This window comes from Thunnus thynnus, chromosome 12 (genome assembly GCF_963924715.1).
Source record: "Thunnus thynnus chromosome 12, fThuThy2.1, whole genome shotgun sequence".
Taxonomy (NCBI): domain Eukaryota; kingdom Metazoa; phylum Chordata; class Actinopteri; order Scombriformes; family Scombridae; genus Thunnus; species Thunnus thynnus.
In genome coordinates this window covers 25,608,996-25,635,412 of record NC_089528.1, presented here as the reverse complement: position 1 = coordinate 25,635,412, position 26,417 = coordinate 25,608,996, and the positions used below count along the sequence as shown (strand labels likewise).

The following is a 26,417-nucleotide window of genomic DNA, read 5'->3' as shown; positions in this document are numbered from 1 at the left end:
CAATGTATGTAGTTTGTAGATAATGCACTACAACATGAAAAAGCAATAGTATGGTCATTTTGGATTTTGTAAATACTAATGTGCTGTAAGTGGCAGACTATCATGTCCATTATTTTAGCATGCATGTTTTGGAGACATAAACATCTACATAGACCAATATTAGATTAACATAATCATCCCTGAACATGCACATATGCAGCTGGCTTTATAGGGAATAAATCTAATTAGTATCATACAAAGCCTGCTGTGTGTGCTGCATAAGGTGTGTGCACATTGTGAGGCCGAAAAACTGTTCACAGAGTCACATTTTGGGAACTCGCCTCTCATTTGATGACAAAAATCGAGTCCCCACAAGAAAAACCACTACATCTTAGTCTTAGGACTTGTCTTTCGTTAAAGTAGGGTAAGGTGTTGGTGTTAGGCATGTAGCTTCATCATGTTTTAGTATAATAGACATACTTTAGTGAAAATCTACCCATGCAGAACTAAATAAGATTACAGCCTGCAGACAAGGCTTCCATTGTGTCCTTCCTGTCCTCTACCTGCTTCATGTAAGTGCAGGCCAATTGTTCTGCACACTCTCACTGAGTGCTTTCATCTCTCCGTGTACTGTTTGTGTGCATGCATGGGAAAAGACCACCCCTGAACACATTCGGCATTGGCACATAGAAACAGGTCAGGCCCATTATACTGTTGTATGTGCACTGCTAACCCACAGGCGTAATATGGTGCAAGGGGACCACAGCCCCTTTATAGGCCATGACAGTGAACACAGACAGTTCAGTATAAAAAATATTGGGTGTCTATTAGCTGACAAACAACATGTCAGGGAAGGGCTTCCTCTTTGTAGACAAAGAGAGCCACGAGGCAAATGCATGGAAAAATATGCTAATTAGATGCCTCCTCAGACGTCTCTCTCTCTCTCTCTCCTTGACACACACTCCCTCTCTCTCTCTCTTTCTCTCTCTATCAGCCAAATCAAATACCCCCAGCTGGGACAAGTGTGTGTGTGTAGCCGGCAGAAAGCAATCATGCGTGGGAGCATGCTGCATCAGACAATGAGGATAATGAGAACAGCCCCTTCCCTATACATTGCTTCCTCTCTCTTTTTGTCGCCCCCATTCTCTTTTTTTTTCTTTTTGTCCACTCTATTTTCATTTCTCTTCCTCCATCCCTCCTTCTAGGCGCAGCTATTCACATCTCTTTATTACTCCTTTCCCCACCCTTTTCCATCTCCTTTCTGTTTAGGTCATCAGACAAGCCTCCTACCTGAGATGCCTGCTTGACTCCGGCCACTGCTCCTCTCAGTGAGGTGCAGCTCCTGTGTGGAGGAGCTGTGAGCTACTGCAGCCTCTCTCAGGTAGCCTCCTCTTCCTCTTCCTCCTCCCTCGGCTCTCTCCTTACTCTCCTGGGAGTCTCCGTCTGCGGCTCTCCAGCTGGGCACAGGCTCTGTCTCGCCCCTCCACAAAGAGGGCTTGGCAGAGTGCTGAGGCTGGGGATGCTGCTGCAGCTGCCCTTCTTCCCGGTCCCTGTCCGGGGAGTGTGGCTTTCCCTTAATGCTGCTGTCTTGGTTCTCTTCTTTGGCTCCTCCCTGCTGTCTCCCCCTAACCTCCTCCTCTTGCCGGTCTCTCCAGCCCTCCTCCTCTGCCTCCCCCTGCCGCCTGTGACTAGTGGAGGAGGTGGGAGCCCCCACTCTCTCTCGGCTCTCAGGGAGGAGAGGGGAGGAGTTGAGCTCAGACTCAGGGTGGCCTGGGTCCCCACTCTGGGTCATGGAGAAATACCTCAGCGCCCTCTCCTGGTGGCTGGTTGTGTTGCTGGAAGCCTGTTGTTGGGCAGGGATGTAGGGGATGGCGGTGGATTTCCCTGGATGGAGACCGCCATCATCTCTGATGCCACTGCTGACCGGCGTCATGGTTACTGAGGTGACGGAGGCTTCGGAGGTGACGGCTGCCACAGAACGGACCAAAGAGGCTGAAAGGGGCTCCAGTTTGATCTCTCCTCCATTTTTCAGCTGCAGAGACAGCAAGCATCATGTCAGAAAGTCAGAAACGATAGAAATACAACAGGAGAGATGAAGGGATTGATATGGAGGAAGGATGGATGAAAAGATAAATGTCGGTAAATGATGGTACAGGGGTTATGTGATGATGAACAGATCGATGGATGATAGAATAAGGTGGGGTGATGATAAATTGTGTTTAAATTATGTCTAATTATGTTTATGCAAAATAGGGCAAAGATGGATGGATGAGGGCTAGGAAAACAGCAACTGAGTTGTTCAGGTTTGCTCTTCAAATCGCAGCTTTATAACAACTCTGTCATTCACAAAACACCAAAATACAGTATATGTATAATGTATGTATATGTATAAAGTATTGCCATTCAGTTCTTCCAGCAACATCTCCAGTAAAACTGCATCATGGCAAACTGTGGTAGTTTTTTTTCTAATTTTGATGCAACAACCAAAGGGATTGCAATACACAGCCATCTTTAAGATGCATAAACTCCACACCAGAATGCTGTGAATTGATTTTAGTTGTAATTCAAGGTCTTGTATTGACCCTCACGCACCCTCTGTACAATGTCAATATCACGGCCAGACTCACCCACATACTTTATTCCCCAGATAAGCTAGGAGGAGGCCTTAATGAACTAGCATGCACCATTTGCGCTCAGATATCCCATGCTTGTTATGCAGCGAACAAGCATGTAGCAGAAGCAGCTGAAATCCAATAAAAGGGGAGCCACTGAAAACAAACAAGGCACCCTAAACTTTAAAGGATAGGTTCACATTTTTCTCAAGTGTGTCTTAAAACAACAGTCAGGTGTCCATATGAACACTGAAAGAGGTTTTCCTCGCTGTAATCATTCTTCCTGTTCATACTGACTATTAAAAGATCCCCTTCAAATGTACTTTCAATGTAAGTGATAGAGGCCAAAATCCACAGTGTGTCCACTCACTCATTTTGTTCAAAAATGCATTTACAAGTTCATCTGAAGCTTATATGGGGCTTCAGCAGTCTGAGTTAGTCAAATCAAGTCTTTTTAGCATCAAATTCCCTCTTTGTGTTTCCTCTGACAGTGTTCCCTGTTGAGCTGTGGTAGTATAGCAACAAAAAGAGGGAATTTGACACTAAAAAGACTGTAACATTGAAAGATATCTACATCATTTGGACGGCTAAAGCTTCATATTAGCAGATAATCTTTTGCACAGATGGAGGACTGTGGATTTTGTCTCCCATCACTTACATTGTAAGAACATTATGAAGAGATCATCTAATGGTCAGTATGAACAGGAGGAATGATTATGACAAGAAAAAACTACTTTAATGTGCATTTTGGCACCTAACTGTGGTTTTAAAACAGGCCTGAAAAATTGTGAACTCGTCCTTTAAGGCAATGCCCTACTTATGCAAGTTAATGTTTAAAAATACACACTAGTTTGCATTTATGGCCATTATTAAGCTAATTATTAGGCTCAGCTACCATAAGTAGCAACTGCCATACCAAGACAACACGGGTCACTATAGAGACAAATGAGATCAATTAATGGCGGGATCAATCAATGCAACCAATCAGAAGCTCCGTACAGGCAACAGGATCTTACATGTTCCTCCTGATTGGCCTCTAAGTCGTTGTTACACACTGCAGAAGTTACCGGTGGCTCAGCTTCCTGTGTGGACACCAGTGATACTATGACTCACTGCTGAGAACATGGTGGAGGTGAAGTCAACATATTACGTAGCATCTGACACCGGCTTTCTTTTTTTTGACAGATCTGGTTTGGAAACGCAATTACTGCTCGTAGGACAATATATCTGTATAAGGTGGTGATGCATCAGTAGATGTTCATCCAATCAATGTGTCAAAAATAAGATCCAAGGTAAAAAAATATATATTCCTTGAATCAAACTGTTCCTGCATGATTGATGCATCACTATGGGGGACAGTTGCATATCAGCTGCCCAAAATACATATATGTATATAGTATTTCTGACATCCCTTACTGTATGTGAATTGTTGGTGATTTGTGACATCTAGAGGCCACTGTGTTATAAAGCATAAACTCTGTGACCTCTGTATTCTGTGCTTTCTAAGAGTCATTCAGCTGCACAGAATCCACAAAGCACAAAAAGAAATTGGTGTGCTGCAAAACACTCACTGCACTGAACGTAAGTGACCTGGAAGTAAATCGTCTGTAGCTGCAGGCCTGTTTGAGAAGATCCAAGTAAAGCTTAGATGCAATAATGTCAATTTACAATGTTTTCCACACATCTGTGCTACTGTTCTACTGTAACTGAAGGATGTCACAAATTTCTGCTTACTGTTGGTATGCAATTGCAATCATATTGCAAACGTTTCACAATAGCGTCTACCTCCATAATATTTGGCCTGCTCATTATTTTTCACTTCTTCATCTTCATTATTTTGTTGGGGCTGTTAGGATGGATACGACCAAAGATGGTGAGCAGTTTTAGGATAAGGACACAGGAAATAAGTTAATCTATTATAAACATTGTAAACATTCCTTCCAACTAATGTGTTTCTTTCTTCAGAGCAGACTATTGTTTTTGTTTCTTCTTTTTTACAGAACTTTTTACTTTAATTACTCAGAAATATTATATATATTACACATTTATTATGATTATGGTAGAATAAAAGTTAATACTGTAATTGATTTTGCACTTTTTCTCAATTTCTTTCACATTTATAGTACACGTTTTTATTAATGACAATGCAACTGATTTTAGAGTGCCACAGTTTTCGTCCAAAAACATCACATGAATTAAAACATCTGTACCTTCTCCACCTCTCCCTGGGTGATGGGCTGAGTCTGAAAACGGGTGTTGGCCCTGCGCTGGCGGGTGTCCCCTCGGGTACCCTCAGCAGTCTTGCCGGCAGTATGGGCGAGGCGGTTGAAGAGGGCCATCTTCTCAGCCAAAGTGAGGGTGGACAAGTCAGGCTCTTCCGAGACAAGCTCGTCTCCCTCCATCCCAGCACTAGGACCTGGTTTTTGGTGCTCCTGGAAGTTGTGAATCTCCTGCTCCTGGCCTGGCTGGGAGGAGGCCTGGATGCTGAGGGAGGGATAGGAGTCAGTGGGTGAGTGATGGGCGTCAGTCTTCTAATAACAACAAGATTAAAATGAAAGCTCGACTAAGTGGTTACATCTTAAAGGCAAAAAAACATGGCGAGTGAAAATATAATTTTTACTAGTAATAAAATTTTTGTCCAACTATCAAAATATGCATCATCATCACCATCCCTTCATCCTGAAGGCATACATCTAAAATGTGACATATCTAAAATTTAGATACTTATCTAAAATTAAATACAGGTGTCTTTATATAAAATACCAAATCCTGTTGTCTTTGATTTCAGACTTTTTGATATGATCTGGATGAATGACAATCTTCAAGACTGAAAAAAAAGAGTATTATCAAAAACCTGTTAAATCTCAGTTTTAGATGAGATAGTTGTAACCTGTCTATTCAAACAAAAGTCCTGAGCCATTATATTAAGTTTGATTAAGTTTATTAGTTTAAACCTGCAGTGCAGAACTTTTACATATAAATGAACATCTCTTACATTTAAGCCCTTGCCAAATGAGTTCACACAATGCTGATTAAGCCTATCATCACAAGGTAAATCTCTCTGTATTTCACTGTATACAGAGTTTTTAATTCTGGTGTCGAGTTTGACATTCCTGTGCCGGCGGGATGAATGCATACTGAGCATGCTCTATAGGCAGAGCATGTGCATCAGAGGCTTCCACCAGCTGAGTCGGCTGACATCCGATTAGCCCTCTGCTAACTTGAATGGGGATAAAATAATTTATCATAATTTATCATGCAACTCTCTAGACTTTCCGAATGTTATTGGACTGAATGGATCAAATTCTGATAGTGAAACGAGTCGTTCTGCGGGGTTCTGTGATGCTCAAAGCAATTTATCCACCGTTTTACAGGAGTAGGCTACGGTGGAGCCTATGACGTAAGCACATGTCAACAGTGTTTTTGTAATTACTCTCACTGCCAGAAGGGGGAGACACAAGTCCCACACTCTAGCTTTAAGGTGGCTAAAGCCAAAGTATTCCTCCCCTAAATATCAATGAACTGAACATGCATGCAAATACCAGCCAGGTAAATAACTGTGATAACTGTGCAAGTTTACAGGCGCAGAAACAGAGACTAAAGTAGATGAGCGCATATTTGCAAGATAATAATATAATGCACTCAGATGTTTGCAGGGGTTTGCAATCTCCCAGCAGTGAACTAAGTTAAACCAGAGTTGGTAAACAAATTGCAGGACACGTGAGCCCTGACATGCAGAGGGCTTTAACTGGTTCAACCTCTGACCTTTCCATAAGATATGTAACCTATTTCCTCACAGATTTTCATGATGTGAATGTGGGAGACGCTGCAAGAAAGAATGCTTGCGAACTGGGCATGGAAAGCACTTAATGAGTTATTGTGTAAACAGCGGCTTCCTTTCCCTATATGGTGCGCACAGCAACGAAGCAGCACATGAGGGGGCAGAAATAACAAGGTAAGATGAGCTGGTTAGACAGATCGCCACTGCAACCAGGAGAGGGAGATGGAGAGTAAAATGTCGATGGTGTACATTTTCATAGGTTAAGTTTGTTTTTAGCATAATTGCAATTTCACCTCTATGATTGGGTTCTAATAGCAGTTTGATTTTTAATCTGGTTCCAGGTGGTAAAATACCCTGCTCTATTTCAAAAAATCTTTTTGTAACTTTTTTATTTGCATAGAGCAATTTAATAAACATCAAGAGGATTCTGATTCTGTAAGTGGATTCAATACTATATATACATATGACATTCTAGATGTCAAAATATAACACCACATACAGATGCAAACACACAACAAGTAAGCACCCAGACGTCGGTCCAGCTGTACCTGATGCTAGTCACATTGGTGCTGACTACAGTGGGGCTGGGGACATGAGTGTGGATTCCCACAGGCTGTGATGATGTTGCGGGGTCACTTGTAAGTGAGGAAAATTAGGTACAGATGGAAAAAAAGACACATATATATATGAAATACAGCTGATGCAAGGCAGAGGAAAAAACAAGACACTGCCAGAGAGGAGAGAAGAAGTAAACAAGGACTTGAAAGACTTTGACAGAGGTCTGAAGATGGGGTAAAAGCGGAAAAGGAAAGAAAAAGAGAGGGACAGAAGAACAGAAAAAGACCAAAATAAAGAAAAGAGATACAAATTATATGATGCAAAATAAAGTGATATAAGCTATATCTAAGACCTACCTTGAAGCATTGACCACCTCCCTGTTGGTGACTGGTTGTGTGTGTGACCGGTCCTGAACTCGTCTCAGACGTCTCTCTACAGCAGCGTTTCGAGAACGTGGTTTGGGAACACCTCCCTCTGATGTCCTCTCCAGCTCCTGGAACAATATGTCAGGAAACATCAGGAATATCATTCAATATGTAAATGTTAAGAAACACAAAAATATCTATTTGAGCATTTGTGAATAGCCAGTTAACTTGCTAGTACAAAATATTATTACACATCAACCAGCGTCTGTTGTGAAGCTACACACAACTCAATCTTTTGGTTTTCTGATTATGAAATTTAAAACATTAGTCATCATAACATGTATCAGTTATCTGTTTTTATTATTGAAATGTCCATAAAATAGGAAGTGTACCCTGAAGAGAGACCTCTTGGCAGCCACACTCATCTTGGCTCTCTCATCCAGTTTTTCTTCGTCTAGTGAGAAATAAGTAAGAAGAATTGTGTTATATAACATCAACTGTATGTAAAATTCTGAAAAAATGGCACTAATGTGCCTTAAATGATAAGAAGCAATACATTTTTAGTGTGAGTCATTTGTTTTTTTATTCTCTCATAGCATAAAAACAAAAACAATATAACAAATAATACTAATATACAACTTTTTAGCAGTGGAAATTATGTGCTTACCTTCAGCGTCCTGTAGCTGTGATGGACTTAGACGGGATCTGAAGAAAACATAAATATACATCAAACATCAGCATTTAGACTGCGTTTTTTATTTGAGGAACTACAGGATACTCTCATGATCTGAATGCTAAATGTTGTATCCATCATGCTCTGCCATCCAATGCAGTATATTGTTCTTTGTCAATAAAATGACTCTGAAGCGCTCCTCCAGACTTCTACAGAAAGCCCTTCCTGTACCTATCAGACTCCAAACGCTCTGCAGAGGTGATGGGCTGCGTCCTAAACCTCTCCGACATGCGACTCTCTCCTGGTGTGATGTAGCGTCGTGGCCTCCGAGCACCCCTGTCCCGATCAGCTGGACTAGCCGGATCTACCTCCATTGCTGACAGTTCTACTTTAGTAGTCTCGCTTTTGGAGCCAAATTGGAAAGATTGACGAAGACAACAATAAGGGAGAATACAAGTGAGAGAACTATTAACGATGATTGGTTTTGACGTAGTTTTTAGTAATAGTTTACTGTAAACTGCACTAAAGTTAGAAAAACACTACTCACACATTGATTTTGCCACACACGCTGAGCACAACCTAACTGCATAGCAACCCAACTGTGAGGAGCCATTAGCCAATCTTAACATGCAGCATCAAACTGTCAAAACTTAACTTCATATGATAGCAATACACTTGGATACCATTCATGCCACAGGAAGATATTCTATCAGCAATTTCTTCACATTGATTTTATTATTACTTATTTGCAACAGCATACTAATGTAAAGTTAGATAGTAATTAGCAATGCCACACAGAGCCCATGCCAGTGGACCTACAACTCAGGCTTCCGGTTGGCATTCTCCAGATACGAGTGTCGCAGCTGTGCTACTGACACCCTGGTGTCCAGCGTGCCCATGTCACCGTTAGCCATCCCTGATGGAGGGGCAATCCTGGAAGTCTCTCTGTTGGCAGCTGCCCTCTCCAGACGATACATGGCAGAATGCTGGCTTATACCTATATCTGACATGGAGCGGGTTCGTGTCTTGGGTTTGGGCCCTCCGCTCATCTCCATGCTTCTATGCTTGGCCTGAGGCAAAGAGGAGCCTTTCTGGAGGTAGATGGCTGAGTCAAACCTCTGCTGCCCTGATGGATCCTGCTGCTGCCGCCTCTGAGGCTCAAATTCTTCGTTTTGTTGGGGCTCTTGTCTTCTCCTGGAGTCTTGCAACTGACTGTGAGGTTCTTGTCTTTGGAGTTCATTCTCCTGCTGTCTTTGAGACTGCAGCTGTCTATGTGGCTCTTGGGGTTGTCTATAGTGGTCAAATTGATGCTGCCTTTGAGGATCTTGCTGTTGAATTTGATGTTGTCTATTTCTGTTTTCTGGTTCTTGCAGCTGCATTTGAGGCTCTTGATGGTACACAGGCTCTGAAGTTTGCTGCTGCCCTCAGCTGCTGGCGTACAGAAGCGAATGAGAAGGCTGTACAGATCTAAATACTCTCTCTTCTTGGCTGTCATGGCAAGAGAGATGCTCTCCCCTTTCTCTAACCCTGTCGATATTTCTCTCCCTTCCTCTCTCTCTCGGTCTCTCCCTGTCCCAGTCTTCTTCACCTCGACTCCTCCTCCTCGTTGTGGGCTGTAGTTCTGCCAATCCATGTCTTCATGGTGGCCCCTATGAATATCATCCACACTCCTTTCTCTTCGACGGATCTCTGAGGGCAACACAGCTTTCCTGCTCTTCAGCAGGCCCTCCGTTATGGGCTTCTTCTTTCAGGGGCTTGTCTGGCCTCCAACCTTGCCTCCTTGTGGGCGGCAAAGATTTGGTCGGCACTCACTCTCCTTCGTGGTGGTACTTCAGGTGGTCCAGGTAGTTTGGCAGTGGCCACTGGGGCAGGCATGGCCAAATAGGGCTCGTGGGCCACAGCAGGGCCAGAGTGTTGGTACTCATGAGCAGAGGGAGGGTAGGCTGTTTGGCCATGGACCGGTTGGTGGTCTGCACTGTGCTGAGACTGGGGAACAGTTCTTTGCTGGGTGGATTCTGAGCGCTGTGGCGAGAACTGTGTTGTGTTCCTCCGAGCACGATGTCTACTACCTGGCGGTTGTCTGGACTCCACTCAAGGGGCCTCTGGACAGTTTCGTCCCTGGACAATCGTTCCCCTTACTCGAATTCTTGGGGGAAAGGAATGGATAAGGGACACTGAGATTCCAGTTCCATAATAGACCTATGACAGCCTCCACACAAAGACACAGAGACTGGTAAATAATGAAATACACCAGTCACAAATTAACTATCCAATATAATAGCTCAAGTAGAGTGGTGTATCTGAATAATAGTCAGCTACTTTAGTATTTGATTGGTTTTAATTTGGCACAAACATAATTGAATTCTCACTAATATTTGATTCTAATATCAATTAAGTGTGCCCCGAGCACATATTGTGAAACAGAGAGTTGTTTATTTCATGGGACTATCATGGGACCAACATGAGTTCCGAAATCCTGCACTAGAATGGCAACAAGGTCAAGCAGCAGCATGCCCCAGGTTTAAATTTGAGTCTTAGTTCAAACAACTCTCTCTCTGATGTCTCCGTGCCAAAAAAGTAAGCCAAACTATTTTCATCTGTAACCTTCTGACCACTGGTAGCCAAAGGTTGCACTAATCTCATTGTAGACCACTAAGCCAGACATAATTGATGGGCCTCTGCCTTATCTGACATGGCATGAAGGACTTAAACAGTGCTCGTGCTACATGAGTACACACTAATACCAGCTAGCATAAGCAGCTGATAAGGCCACATGGGCAGTTAGTACCAGTGGCATACATTGAACATACATACTAGCTAAAAGTGTCCAGAATATCCTCTGTTGAGACACATTAGATGTGCAAAAAAAAAAGTCTGGCAATGGGCATTCAGCCATTCACAGGCTATCAGTAAGCCAGCAATGTCACATATCGGGGTCACTGTGCATGTATACTCAATGACCTAAAACTTTAATGTGTTTCTAGTAAACCCCATCTCTCTAGAATCCTTTTAGCAAAAAAAACCAAACCAGGTGATTAAAAACATACATCCAAATTCATTGTCAACATCACTGAGATGGTACAAGAGTCAGATGTAATTTCATAAGGGTTAACAGGTCAGAATCAAGGGGGGGTGGAGGGGGGCGTGTGTGAGTGCAGTCTCAGTTGACAAGTGCTGAGTCAGTGGGTCTTTGACCGACTGGGTCAGGGCCTGGAGCTGACTAATGTTGTCACTCCATCAACTCTGGTTCACTAACAGCACCACTCAACCTCTCTCATGAAACACAGGCCACACACAAACACACTGATGTAAGAAGAATGAAGGTTCAGTGGATGGTATTGTACCAATGAAAAAATGTTCATTTTACAGAGTATAAGGTATGTTTATAGAACATAATGCAACTTGTTTGACAGAAGAGTTGTAACACTAAGTGTGCCAACTGCCTCTGCTTCCTGGAACTGTGCTATGTGATTTTAAGGGAAGGTCTTTTAGGGACAAGGTGTTTAATTTGCAGATAGATTTTGGCTCAATAAAATATAGATGATACTATGCTTTAAGAGATCAAAAATGACAATTGGTGGCTAAGACCAGATACAAAAATAAAAAAGAATTAAACAAGAAAATTTATTGTTTGATTGCCATGTGGGATGTACAGGGGATGAAGTCACGATTCTACCACGATTACTAAATGTCCTTAATCAAGGCAGTTTCTGAGATTATAGCACAAATAACGATCATGTTGACACAAAAAGTAAAGTGAGCTACAGATATATATTCAGCAAATATTTTGATGAATAAATGTTGAGATGTAAGTTAGGAATGAAAGTTTGTCAGTTGCAAAATCAAAATCCACTGAGGTCCATTAAACACTTGTTAAATGGGATACTATGACATCAGTTAATCAGGGTAGTATTACTGAATGAAATGTATTATTGGACAGTTATAATATATATCTACTGGAATGAGTTAGCTGCATGTCCACCACGGATGTGTTTTTTAAGTGCCGGCTTATTATCTTATTACATCCCTTTGTAAGAGGTTCCCAGACGTATTTCTACATGGTGTCTGCCAGTTTTAGAATATTTACGAATTTTTAAGACCTATAACATTAAGATATTTCTAACTCCTGTCATTGTTTATAAGGAACCCTCTGAAAAAGATATGAGTGCAAGAAAAAATAAATTTTTCAGCCTGGTTTTTTAGTAATTACCAGCTAAAAACACAGGTCCGCGGTGGACTACATGGCTTTGTAAGGTCTTCTGATGGCATCTCGAGTTGACAGTACCTTGAAGGCAAGCTGGAGACTGTCTGAGCGTCACTCTCTGAGTCTGTGTTGAGAGACCACTCGCTCTGTGACAGGGCGGCAAGGCTACAGAATGATGTGTTGACAGTGTCAAACCCTGAGGCAAACTTCTTATCATTCGTTCAATGATCAGTGTAAAGTAGACGGGCACTGATCCACCACAATTACAACAACTTTCAGGTGTTTGCAGAAGTTTAAAAATCTGATTATCATTTAAAGGATCAGTTTAAAATTGGCTGTTGTACACATTGAACATGTTGATGAAGTTTGTCATGGGTAACATTTTCAGTTCTTTGCTGATGTCACTTCATAAATATGGAGAGTACTATTATAGGCGTCATTACAGCGTGTCTTAAAACTTGTCTCAGCTCCAGTGTCCTCAAGTCACATTCTTCTTAATTTACTTAACAAGTGTTACAATTCTCATTCCTTTTCTGGTAGCATGTTCAAGTTTATAATAGAAAATGACTAAGCTAATGAACCAAGCTGAAGTTAAATCAGGGTTACCTCTCAGGGCAAGCGGGGAAATCATATCCCCTCCAAAAACCAACCCCTGCAATCTCCTTGCTTGCCCTACAACCTTTCCCTGATGAGCTCCCCAGAGCACCTTTCTATGTGAAACTGGAGCAGGGCAAGTGTGACAGAGATGGACCCCCAGTCTAGAAAGATCCAGAGACTATCATAGTGGAAGAAGCAGCAGGTTAGCTAACTGAGCAGCCAGTGGACAGCCCCAAACTGCACTGCATATTGTAATGCTGAAATATCTTGATTGCAATGTGCTCATCCATTACTTTTTGCTATTCAGATTTCTGCAGTGTGGTTGGATTTTCTACATCATGCAAGTATAGTTAAGAAATTTTGTAATAATCAAAGTTTGCCAATAAAAAAAGGATCGGTGTAGTACATTCTTACAGGAAGTTACAAGCAGCCAGTGGATTTGTGTGAAAATCAGCAGGAAATCAGGGTTATATGAGACTTAATGTAGTCTGAAAATACATTGTAGACACAACATCAGACTCTTCATGTACAGTACCCAGAGAGAAACTTAATGACCTGTTATAATGATCTAATCTATTTTGGAATTCAAAAAGAGCTACTATTATTCTCAAATTACTAAAGAACTGTATCTGCAGGTGCACACAGTAAAACTAGAGTCAAAATAGGGATTAAGAAACATTAATAATGTGGCGAGACAGACATGACTGGACAGACCTTTAACAGACCACATTTATGGGGCTGTGTTGCGGTGTGTGGACGATTAAAAGTTCCAAAACAAACTACAAGAACAGAGATACATGCAGAGTATGTCTATTCTTGATTCTGCTGTCATGTCAGACATTACCAGACTCCAAATCATGAGGGCAAGTTGTTTTTGTATTATTTTAGCTGTAAAACGGTGCCTAAAAAAGCATTATCACCTGCATCATAAGCACTCATCTAATAAGACAACCCTAGTATTCGGACTTTGTCGTACACTTGTTCTCTATTACGTAAAAAAGCTTGTGATGACCTTATGACCTGACTATGTGTTTCATGAACGTTATAACTTGTTCTTTGTAAACTTACCCCTGCCTGTTGAGGATGCTCTGGGCCTGCTGCTCTATGAATAAATCCCCAGGTGAGATGCCGTAGCGCGTGGAGGGCAGGGAGGCCCGGCGGCCTGTGCGAGGAGAGCTGGGCACGGCCGCAATGCTATAGTCCCTAGTGGAGGCGGGGCTTGGCTCCTGGTGGGCGGCGTCTTGGTGGTGGTGGGGGTATTGTTGCTGCTGAGGCTCGGGCGGATGCTGCTCATGGGTTCTGGTTCGAGAAGTGACTTGGTGCTCTTGAGCCCCGCCGCGTCGGTAGTTCTCCATGTTCATCGCTCTTTCCCTCTCCGAGAATCTGCTCGATCTCTCTTGTGAGGGGGGAGGGGCTTGGTTTGTGTGGGCGGGACTTGATGTGTTAACAGGTGTAGGATCCGGGTGAGTTCTCATGTAAACCCTGCCCACTCCAGAGCGGTATGGCACCCTGGACTCCTGTCCTGGCTCCTCTGCTTCCTGCCTGTCTCGCCTGGTAGTAGTTTGTCGGTCAGAGGCGTCATGGTCACGGCGGGAACGGTAGCGCGGTGTGTAATCCATGTCTGCTTCCTGGTCCAAGAGGATGCCGTACCGCTCTGACAGCTGGCGGCGACGCTCGGCTTTGTAGCGGGCGATGCGTTCAGCCTTGGAAGTGAGGCTGGTGGTGTCTGTAGCGCCAGATGTGGGTGTAGAGGAGGTGGATAACGATACTGGGTCAACGTACACCAACTTTGGCTCTTGACGGCCGCTGCCAACACCTCCTTTAACCTGTGCCGATCTGTCCGGGGACGACACCTGCTTCAGGGGGGCCTCCAACTCCTCTCGACTGTAGCGCCTCACTGTGGTAAATGATGGAAACACTATGATCTATTACTTATTACCAACATTCCTCGACAACCATGAATTAAGCCGCATTCATGTCATGTGGGAGTTGCTGTAATTACCTTTTTTTAACTTCCATTTACTTTTCACTACAACATTCATGTCATTATAATGACTAGGAAAATTGAAGTTTACTGAAAACTCAGATATATCTGCTTTGTTGAATGTAATTAAAAGCTAATTTAATGGATATAGTGCTATATTGACCATGCACTGTAATTTTTAAGACTTGTGATCAATTCTGCATTCACACAACCATCTTGAGATGTCAGACGTGAGCGCTCACAAGTTAAAATTATGGATACTTTTCCACTCGTTACCTTTCATCCCACATGACGCAAATGTCATATTATTCTAATGTACTTTAGCAAAACACATTATAGGATATTCATATCAATCCTCTTTAATCAGGGAGCTCACTCATCATGCAACAAATCTTTGATGACAGTTACAGCCACAGACAGTATAGCAACAGTATGACAGTGAGAGTCAATCATATCGACAGTGCCACTGAGCAGTTTCACAGCTCGCCAGGGGCGCTCAAGAACTCGAAAGCACGTTGAGGTAATAGTGAATGTAAATAGGCTGACAACATTTTTATGTAGTAAAACATATGGTTTAGAAATATCTAATGACAAACGCGAGTTAATGGTTCTTTTTCAAATACAAGACACATTTCAGGAGCGTTTATCCTAAAGGCGTCTACTAAAGGCAGCATCAAACTGTCCCACTGTGCAGCGTGCCATGCTTACCCATCACACAAGGCTCACAGGGGTCTGAGGCACGGGTGTACCGTGGTGGATCCTCTTCCAGCATCCTGTTGGCTACCAAACCACCGGGCACCAGGGCAGGTGGAGCGTCACTTTCAATCCCCTCCAGGCGCCTGGCTATCCTGTCTTTCCTATTAGAGACAAAAGGCAGAGGGTAAAGGTTAGAAGCTGGTAAGATTCACAAATGTTTGTAAAAAATATTGAGAAGTGACTAAATTAAAATACAATTACCTGTTCATTCCTAAATCTTTTGGAACAGCTCCCTCAAAGTATTTCTTCAACTCTGAAACTGAAAGTTTGAACAGAAGTTTAAAATGTAGTGTGATAGAAACAGTTAACTTATGTATTAATTTTATTCTGAGTTATTGTAAAGTGTTTAGAACCAATACACACCCTTGGGAAGGGCGGCCAGAAGTTTGGCATCTGTATCCGAAACACTCTTGACCAAGGTGGTCTTGTTGCCCAAGGAGAAGTCACTCTGAAAACTAAATGAGAAGGCAAAGTCATAAACCTGCATAAGTCATAAACCAAGATGAAATATTACACTTTGAGGGTTAGGAAATTGTGCATTAGAACTGCTTCCTTTTCATCTCTAAACAGCAAATATAAAGCCAATGATGATTGATCAGAAGGGGCTTTTATTTAATTTGATAAATTATAAGAGACAATAAAATGGTGACAGTAAAAGAACAAAAGCTCATGGCAAGACTTGTCATTATTTGGCAAAAAGAATTCAAATTACAAATGAATCTTGTCTGGATCCTTATGTGAGCCTTCAGCACAACTCTGCCTTAAATGACTTAAAGAGGTGACGGCAGGTAAAGGTAAAACTCAGCTGGTGTGACTTCCATCAGGATCCAGATTAAGAACTAGGTCGTCAAGTCTTGACTCTCCTCAAAGGGGAAACACACAATCAAGCTGTTCTCTTAATGTCTTTACCTGGCAGAATCCACAGGTCACATAAGCACAGATACCTTAACTCACCTGTTTTATTTTTCAAAAAGCATCACAAACTATTTCATTTATTGTTTAAATAGAATTTCTAATATAATAACTTATAAATAAGAACTTTTTTCAATCTCTATTTTTTTTTTACCAATTCTTCTTACCTCTTTATAAATTAATTATGTGCATTAATCTTGGAACTAAAGTTCAACATTTAGTAAGAGTGAATCCCAATGTTAATATCTAGTATATTAAAATTGGGATTTGTGGGATAAGCACCTGATTTTTTAAGGAACACACCACTTTAAACTTCTTTTCACTCAGACAGAAGAAGAAAATAGGGATTAAATACAAGTACTGCTCATTATGCAGCAAATTGTATGTTTAAAATCTGATGTCAATATTGTGTCCTTTATTTTTAGCACTGGATATCTGTTATTGAAAACTGTTGCTTAGTTACATTAATATATTATATCTCACATTTTCTCTTGACATGATGGTTTTTTAACTTGTTATGCAAGAGCTTGAATGCTAAACAACCAGAGGAAATACTGTAAAATAATGCAAAAGGGGACTGGGTGCAAAGTGTTCCTAGAGGAGGTATTACGGCTCTAATGCTATGTGAACAAAAAGTGTCTTAGGATAAGCTGTGCCAGGCATCTCCAGCTTTTAATGCTTACTATGCATGATAAGCTAATGCACTTTAGTAAATCTATATCCTTACATATCCCCATCTTGATGACAAAGCAAAATGAGAAGAATATAAACACAATAACACAAACTCTGCTTTGAGTTAAGGAGAAAAAAGTCCATCCATCTGCTGAAAAACATGAAGACCATTCGACCCATGTCTATATGTGTGGTGATTGCAAACAAAAAGAGACTTTTCCTTCCTCACCTTAAGGCGTCAGTTGGCAACGAGACTGAGCTACAAAGTTTCGAGGGAGCGTTAGATCCAAATCCTGAGAAAAAAAAAAAAACGAGACTTCGTCAAAAACTCGAATAGCAAAGAAATCAACACTAACTTTTAATTCAATATTCAGTATCTCTGCGCTGATATTAAGAGTAAAAATCAAATGTACATTTCTGGAGTAACTATATTAACAATATATTAATTTATATTAATAAAGCTGTTAAGGCAGAATTCCAATTTCCAGTTTAACAACATAAAATACACAATAAAACCATTGGCATGAATCTTAAGCTTCTGTAGATGGTTTTTGCAGCAACACAACACAACGCCATCCATGGCACACATTTCCAGTATACTACTTTGTTACGTGAGCTGCGTAATTCTATTATTAAACTTGCAAACTGTCAAGATGGAAGATAAGATTGTTGTCTTTCCAGAGTTGTAAAACCCTGTTTAATAGTATTATAAACTGTTGTTTTAGCGTCTGAAGAGCCTTTAAAATCATGGACGATTACTCAAACTGGACTTCCTGGATTGTATTTAATAGTCTCATTGGTACCTCAGATGTTGGTACCTTTTAACGATTAGAACGATTTTAGATCTTTTGTCAATCTGATTGCCTGATATTTCCACTCAGGCCAGCAATATAAAAAATACATATTCTTTTGATACTGCATGGTCCTTTGAAGTGTCCTGAAAACAGGAGGAGTTTGACAAAGAAGGAAAAATTTAGACCCATTCATAACTCTCTCTTCAATGATAACACATCTTTTATGAAATCTTAGAAAAGTATAGTCCCTAGAAAACCACATTATCAAAGCAACACACACCTACTCTCATTAACGCAATGCAATTATAGCATTAGGCTGGTATATGTACTGTAATAGAATCAATTAAATGATAGATTACCTTTCAGACTACCAATTTTTACCACTTTTCTAGTAAATTCATTTTTATAATATTTTGAAATAAAATCACAAATAAAAGAAACAAAAACTGTTTATGGAAAAAGTTTCTTTTACTCTCTCAGAGTAAACAGCAATGTGCCATTTTGTCCCGACAGTAAATTTCAATGAGTCACTTGTCAAAAAAGGTTACTTAGAAAGTTCACATCCAGTTCCCAGTTCGTAGCTGACCCTCTTGCTCTCATGTCACAGCAACAGCAGCCTGTTGTAAAGTTGTATCCCAGTATAGGAGACAGATCGTGTTACTGCTCCAGATGCCTCCAGAACACCTCCAGCTTATTTTGGCCACCGAAGACTGTGTGGCAATACAGGGGGGACAGGGAACTTTTGGCAGGACAGCAAAGTACGGGTGAGGGAAAAGTGTGGTGGTGGTGGTGGAGTCCTAACACACACTTCAAAGGTTTCTCAGTGTCTTCTGAAGAGACTTGAGGTAATTCAAGGGCTCAAAAGTGACATGTTATGACCCGAATCAAGTCAGAAATCTGGGTTGGAGGTTTTCATTTTATAACTACTGGTGTATGAATGTAATTCTCCATCTCATTTTTCTATGGATGTAAAGCATTGACAACTTTGGCGCTCTGTTATCCTTCTCAAAATCCATCAATTTCAAAGCCTGTGGGAACCTTTTGAGGGTGTGTGTTCATCCATTTGTCTTTTTATCTGTTTGGAAAACCCCTCACACAGAAGCTTTCCTTGGAAACGTCTGCAGGTTGTCAACAAAACAAGCAGCGCAGGGCTCAAGGCTGGCAGTGCCAGAGAGGAGCTTAGGCTGCTGACGATCCCAAAGTGAGCATGGTGAGGAGAAGGATTTTCTATAAATATTCAGAGGTGCAAAATAGACTCTCTGACTGAACCGGGTCCTCAATTGCTCACAATCTGTGTGGAAAGGTTGCTGGTGGAACATGAACAGCCCTCCTCCATCTCAGCAGGCAATGATACACCTTGTGATATTTGTAAAGGGCATTTCATATACAGTGTATTGACAACGTAGAACATCAGAGGGTAAGATGCAGGAAAATTTGTAAAAGATACCACACGGCAGCACACACCTGTTGAATATGCAGCACCAAATGTGTGTACTAAAACTGCTCTGTCACTCCTAAACCACACACTCCATTCATTTGAAACAGGCTGTATGCTAACATTCATGTCTGTACCAATAGAAACCCTCTATACCTTCTCATAATAGCCATGATATCATTAACTGTATCCATGTATCCATGTTTTAACTGGTCCAACAAAGAAAACAGAGGTAAAATAAGGAAACAAGCAAGAAACTCTGATGTTTCTACACACGTCTGGTGTCGACAAACCCCCCTGTCAACTGTATCACTAGCAAAATCTGTCATTTAGCTCAGTAACGAGCTAAATTGTATTAGCCAATTCCCCAGTCTATGGAGTTAAGGGTAATCAGGCGGGTTAGGGAAGCCATCCTAGACCCAACCTTCCCCCTTCTACAGGCCTTACCTTGGCCACAGTGCTCCACATGGTTCACATGGTAACTAGAGATCCATGGGTTTCGAAACATGTTTAGGGAGGAGAATAGAAGGATGCCCCACTGCTAGACTCCCCTCCGGTCACAGCGGTGGTGGACAGCAGGAGAAGCAGTGGTGGAAGCGAAGGCTGCTACCAGCAAGCAGACAGGCAGGGATGGAGGTGGTGACACGACCAAACACACACACACACACACACACTCACACTCACACACAAACACACGGACAAGCACACACAGCCACAGCAGAGCGATTTCCCCGGCTACACAGCAAGCTTCAGCATACACAGACTGGCTGTCATACATTATGTGTGTGTGTGTGTATATGTGTGTGCAAATCAGTGTGTGTGTGTGTGTGTGTGTGTGTGCAAGGGAGCTGAGAGAAAGAGAGAGAGACAACACAGCAGGGTGCTAAAGCAGCTCAGAGCCCTAATCAGATTACAGGCAGAAATTAGCCTTGATGATAAAAACTCTGGAACAGGATTGGAGGAGGGTGCCAGCAGGGCTGCAGGGGGTGGTATGGGGTCCAGGGCTACTCAAAGTCAGATGGTATCCTGGTTTTAACACACATTAGCCACGCATGAGTAGAGATGGCCCACCGCCATCAAATTTCCTAAAACTGAAGCCAGAAATCGCATTAGTATTAATTATTATTATCAAGTTGTCAGAAAGTTTGGCTGTGAAATATTCCTTTTTCCTTTTTTTTAAATGCAGCTGGAGTCCACTAGAGCATAAAATTCACTGTGTCACTGAGATTATGATAGCTCGATTACAGTTGTACAGCTGACAGCCTTGTCTTAATGCCAGTTCAGCCAGTAAGAGAGGCTTTATTAAGCTGACACATTCAGCGCAATAGAGTAGTATCCATGATTTCCTGTCATACTTTAATCTTTACTCTATAAGCAGAACACCATTACCAAGCATTTCTGACAATGTTGAAAGTGATACTGAGACTTTCTTATAAAAATGACTAATTAATTGGGTTGTAATTTATTTATTTCTCATTTTGCACCTCGTATTTACTGTCTCACAGTCTTTCTCTACCCTTTCACACTTTGTGACAAACACTCATGCATTTAATGTACACATGAGCTCTATGTACCACAGATGAAAACAATCTCAGAGGCACATACATAATCAGATAGAGTGGGTCCATTTAAGAAATGAAAAAACCCGCTTGTCTCAATAATCACCTCAGGGAGAGCAGGATTGACCCTTCTGGTGAAAAAAATAAATACGTAAATACCTGCTAGGGGAAGGAATAGAAAAAACACTTCTTGACATTTATTGTTAGTATTTTAGATATTTGATGAATTAAATTTTTAAACACTAGAGGTTTTCTCTTTTGTATGTTGAACTTTTTAACTGTTTACAAAAGTTAGCATAAAAAGTGCTGCCAACTCCATCTCCAGCTGCCAAAAATGAAAGATAGTGCTTTAATCACAAAGACAATATAAAGTAGCTTAGTTTACTGTTATTTACACAACCTGAATAAAAAAGTTAAAGCAAAAAGAAAAAATCTGAAGATGTACATGCGTGTACTCAACTCTAAACAAAAGCTAAAGGAGGGTCTTGGGTCACAAAAAAATACGCACACATCTTCGTAATTAAACAACAGTATAGCACAAAAATTCAGCCAGCAAAAAGTGACCTATAGTTATGTTTACGCCATCTATCTGCAGAAATAGTGCACTGCAGATCGACCCATAGGACCATAATATGCTGCTCTCCAAAACCGTTACAAATCACAAAAAATAGTTATGTTTTATGGTGTGACAACTCTATGGTTGAAGGTATACTATGCAGGATTTGTCAGTTGGTGTTTGTACATAGAGCATTCGAAGTTGGCCCTTCCTGCCTGGCTCCACCAGAGTGAGCTAAGAGTAGAGCGAGAGAGAGAGAGTAGCGTTGGTTGAGCGAGATAGAGAGTGAATGAAGAGAGTGAGCAGTGCCGGCGAGAACAAGAACAATAAAACGTTATTTTCTGATTGTTTCATGGCGGTTACGTTCTAACGCACAAATTAACACGTCCACACCTCTGCACAAGCCTGCAGGAAGGTACCACATTGCTGGATTTTGTCATCCTGTCCGCTGTGGCCTCTCTGCTCTGCACATGTGTATGTAGTTCAGGTCCCGCCCTCGGTCAACAGACACACAGACCTGCAGCTCTTTATACATCCATGACACAGAGACAGAGAGCAGAGCGGAGCAGAGGAGAGAGACAGAGACAACAATGTAATCTGGTCACTACACTATGAGTCCCGACCTCAAACCCTGCATGCTGTTATTGGCTGGGGGCTACACACCCGCTGCCCAAAGGTTGACACCCAGAATCGTCCCGAACACAGCAAAATAATAAGAAAATAAGAAAATACAGGTAGAGGGCAGAGTCTTTGTAGATACATACACTGCCACACATTTCTAGTGGGTCATGTGATGATCAAGAGGGATTATTTTTGTATGAGTCTATACATTGTTTTTTAGGAAAATCTTGCGTAGTGTACCTTTAAGGTCTCGTTAGGTTTAGGCACAAAAACTACTTGGTTAGGATTAGGGAAAGATCATGGTTTGGGTTAAAATGATCACTTCAAACATGTTTTTTTACTTCTTTAAGGTTACGCAAACCTTCGTCGTCATGACAACAGCAAACACCATGATGTTACGTTTTGTTTTTTAAATGTCCCGACTTGCGGTTGGAAACATGAGCGGGAGAGGGGGGAGGGGTATTCAGTTTGTTGCAATTTGTAACCTCACCGCTAGATGCCACTAAATCCTACACGCTGCACCTTTAATATAAAGGGTATTAATGTATTAATAATGTAAGATCTATGTCACACTGGACAGGCAATAGAACTTAAGTCCTCAAATAAAAACTATCTGCACTGTTACTGACTGGAAAATAAACGCCCAGCTCTTTTACTCTTGTCACACACTTCTGGACTCTTCTGGACCACTCTCTCTCTCTTGGTCTTACTCACTTGCACACTCACTCGCCTCCTCTGTCTGATGCTTTTTCTCACCATGTTCACACCCCCGTCCCCCCACCCCCCATCTTCCAGTCTGCCTCAGCTCCCTGTAGACGCCCCTAATAAGGCAACATGTGTTGTGAGTGGCTGCCTCGGGGAGAGGTCACCCTGTCAGCCAGCCGGCCGTGTTTACCAGGGGACCATCTCCACGCCTGCTCGCTGCTCTGCCTTGTTTTCTTTCTCACTCCTTCTCCTTTTCATTCCCCAGATTTGTAATGCTTGCCATCAATCTTAGTCTTCCCTCTGACCCCTCCTCCTCATTCCTATCAACTCCCTTTATCCCCTTTATCACTTTCTTGCATTCTTTATGTTTTCTTTTGTCCAATTTCTTCTCTATTTGCCTCTTCACCTCTCCCGTTTCACTTTTTATTTCCCTGTTTATCCCTCCTACCAGTGCCAACCGCCACGCCAGTGCCCAGAGAAACAAACATGATACATCTTCCGGCACTGTGTCTCACCGGTTGCATACAAATGCACAATTTAAAAACAGACCACACGTCACTTTTCCTAGAAATGAACCACACTTAAGTAACACAAAATATATTTTGAGGTGGGCTAAGAGAGGGAGAGATGATGACAACATGGGACCCTGTGTCACACATTATGACAAGTACAAAGAAGTGAGATCTGGCTTTGCACACCTCCTTTATTATTTAACTTAACAGCAATTTGTTGACAAGTTGGCTCTCTCATTTTGCAGGTGAGATGTTCTTAAAAACCCTATTGTATCTCACACCATCTGCAACTTTCTCTGCTGTTTTTGTTGTTTTTATAGAAACAAACAGTAGATATTTGAATTTGTTCAGAACATCTATGACTATACACTATTATTTGAATACGGGGGAGGGTCCGATCATTTTCTAACCTAAACACATGGCCAGATTACAGCTACAAAACGGTTAAAAAGGTTATTGCTTGACTCACATGAATATTACGAATCTAAGATTTGAGACATCTGGGGTTTAATCTCTTGGGTGAAACTCAGTTCAACAATTTCATCATGCAACACAGGCTGTACAAACCAGTCAAACACTTCCATAGAACTGAGCACCCAGAACACCATGTAAACACCACGAGGCAAAGTATCTCAACAAGTCCCTGTGTGACTCAACATCAAAGCATCTCTCAGCTAATCAGACTCTAAGCTGTGAAGCTCAGCAGCACACTGGTGCATAAAGGGTTTAGGCTAAGGATGGAGTTTTTCCTATAGAAACCAATACCATATGATCCTTTGTTCCAATCTTTATACAGCCTGAGCTTTACTGAGCTTCAGATTTTATATAATGTACATTATGACTGGCTGGAGTTGAGCCCAGACTTCTGCTTTAGACTCCTAAGCTAAAGCCCCGGTTTCAAAACACAAAATAAGTGATCAACTCCCTGGTAGTGACCGTCCTTGGTACGGCAAAGCACTTGCAAAACTTATCGTACTTACAGATATTTTACCAGCTACTTTAAGAAGAAATTTCTTAAGAGAAAAATAATCATGGTCACTTCGATTTGGGGAAAATCATTTGGCGAGAAATTCTCCAGTTACTGTTAGTTGGATTAAGGAGTTTTTCACCAGTAACTCATGTTGTATGTGTTTCCCAGGCAACTGTTTGAGCACCAGATACCTGGTGCTCAGAATAGCAAGGTGGTTATTATTATTCTAGGAAAATATTAAATATTGCTTAAGAGGCTTCTTTACACTTTAAGCAGCAGCAGCAGACATGTGTTCCATGCTGAACTGCCTTTATTAGGAGAAACTCTCTCTGTTTAGGTTAACTAGCTGCTAAATGCACGAATCTACACTGAGAAACAGGCATGTATGCACTAATGTGCAGACACATGCACAAGTACAATCAAAACTCTCCCTCATAGGTCAAGTTAGAGCCGAAGGCAACAGAGCTAGAACCTTCACTCTGCTTCCTTCCTTAAACATTTACTCTGGCATTCCCTGTTTAGATCCAGATCTGCGTTCCTCTCTGCTGCCTTGCATCAACTCTGCATGACACTCGGCACACAAATCTGCCTGCTCTGCTCTTATATGGATATCGATGAGCACAGAGCCCAGTTCTGCAGAGAGACACTTAAGAAGTTCTGCAACTCTTAAGCAGAGCGAGAAAGAGGGAGGAAAAGAGACAGAGACAGAGTGAGAGAGAGAGAGAGTGAGGAAGGAGAAAGAGGAGGATTTCATGCCAGAAATTGTTACTTGAGGATTTGGCTGTCTTTCCTTAAAGGTACATCATCCAAGAACATCTTCACATTATGTAACATGATAAGGTAACTTAAAGTAACTCATGAGCCAATCTGCCACATAATTTTTCATGTTGTTCATGTTCATGTTGTTAGTCATTGGGACAGAATGTTATTTGTGCTGCTAAGTTTGGATAGATGGTTCACAGGAAATAAGGATGGGAGAGAATAGATGATATGTAACATAAGTCACTGCTCTGATTATAACCCATGTAACAGTATGTACCGTAACCCCTTCAGACATCCAGATGTACAACCATTAATAGGAATATGGTGAACTTGCAAAGACAAATCAAGTCACAAATCAATAAGTCAGAATTAGTGTTACAATACAAAACTGCGGCATCATTCTTGTTTCTATTTGGTAACCATCAAGTAGACCATCAAATACTCCACATCACAAGGTTTACAATACAAAAAAACTGTTTACCTAAAGCACATTTACACATCTATGCTGGTATATCTACACTGTACATGTAGTTATATTCCTAATTACGTCACTTATTTCTAATTTCATTACCCACATTTAAATAAACTTTGTGACAAATATTATCTGTGCATAACAACTTTATATAAATGCAGCAACACCTATCATTTAATCACATTAATAATCCTTTTACCCATATTTTGCTCAAATATCGTCTTTCCAACATGTATAAAATTACATTTGTGCATTTAGGACCTAAAATGTGGACATACTGCACCTTATGAAGTAATTTTTGAATTATTGTTTATAATCGGTTATTAGTAATATTTATTGTTAAATTCTATTAGTATAATTATATTTACATTTAGATTTACATTATCTTTTCTCTGCTGAATTCTGCTGCAGCAGCCTTTTTTCCAAATGGGGAAATAAGTTTTTGTTAGATTTACAAGTTTAATAATAGTAATATACTTAACTAAAAATACACATAGTTTGATGCAAAACATATCAGGAATAGAATAGAAATATTATTCCTTATGCATGCAAATAACATGATATATAAGTAACTATGAACAACTTAGAATACGGGACCTATTTGGGAGCATGTACTTTGTGTAAAGGCCATAATCCATGTTCCATGTTACTGTACATGTGACCCAAACAGCAGTCATACATTCAGAAAGAGGCCAGCGTGTTAGCAGGCCAGCAGGAGGCTGTGGACAGCTCTTTGATGGTAACAGTAGACAGTGGGGACAGTTAGAGATGGTGCTGAATACAAGCTCCAGGGATGATTGGTGCATGAGAGTATGTACGACATTCTGAGGGTTTATCTTTTAACAAGGAGGAGAATGATGGAAGAGAAGATACGGATGAGTTGGCTGTTATATTTGATATTACACTTAACCAACAATAGGTTAGCTTGGTCTTAACCA

At 41.3% G+C, this 26,417-nt stretch overlaps 1 protein-coding gene across 5 annotated transcripts in view; it reads right to left on the bottom strand.

Moving 5' to 3' along the window:
• LOC137194573 (supervillin-like) overlaps positions 1-26,417 on the bottom strand; it is a 52,743-nt gene that overhangs the window by 21,682 nt on the left and 4,644 nt on the right. For 3 of the 5 annotated variants that reach the window (XM_067606594.1, XM_067606597.1, XM_067606596.1), the window contains 13 exons: positions 17,323-17,386; positions 15,873-15,964; positions 15,711-15,768; positions 15,462-15,610; positions 13,838-14,666; positions 8,200-8,370; positions 7,963-8,000; positions 7,688-7,749; positions 7,287-7,423; positions 6,921-7,007; positions 4,802-5,075; positions 3,608-3,673; positions 1,270-2,011 (listed from right to left, as the gene is read on the bottom strand). In XM_067606594.1, the coding sequence (XP_067462695.1) occupies positions 1,270-2,011; positions 3,608-3,673; positions 4,802-5,075; positions 6,921-7,007; positions 7,287-7,423; positions 7,688-7,749; positions 7,963-8,000; positions 8,200-8,370; positions 13,838-14,666; positions 15,462-15,610; positions 15,711-15,768; positions 15,873-15,964; positions 17,323-17,386 (2,769 nt within the window). Of the gene's footprint in view, positions 1-1,269; positions 2,012-3,607; positions 3,674-4,801; positions 5,076-6,920; positions 7,008-7,286; positions 7,424-7,687; positions 7,750-7,962; positions 8,001-8,199; positions 8,371-8,787; positions 10,061-13,837; positions 14,667-15,461; positions 15,611-15,710; positions 15,769-15,872; positions 15,965-17,322; positions 17,387-19,769; positions 20,199-26,417 lie in introns of those variants that run through there. The other 2 variants (XM_067606595.1, XM_067606599.1) reach the window with 2 other exon arrangements.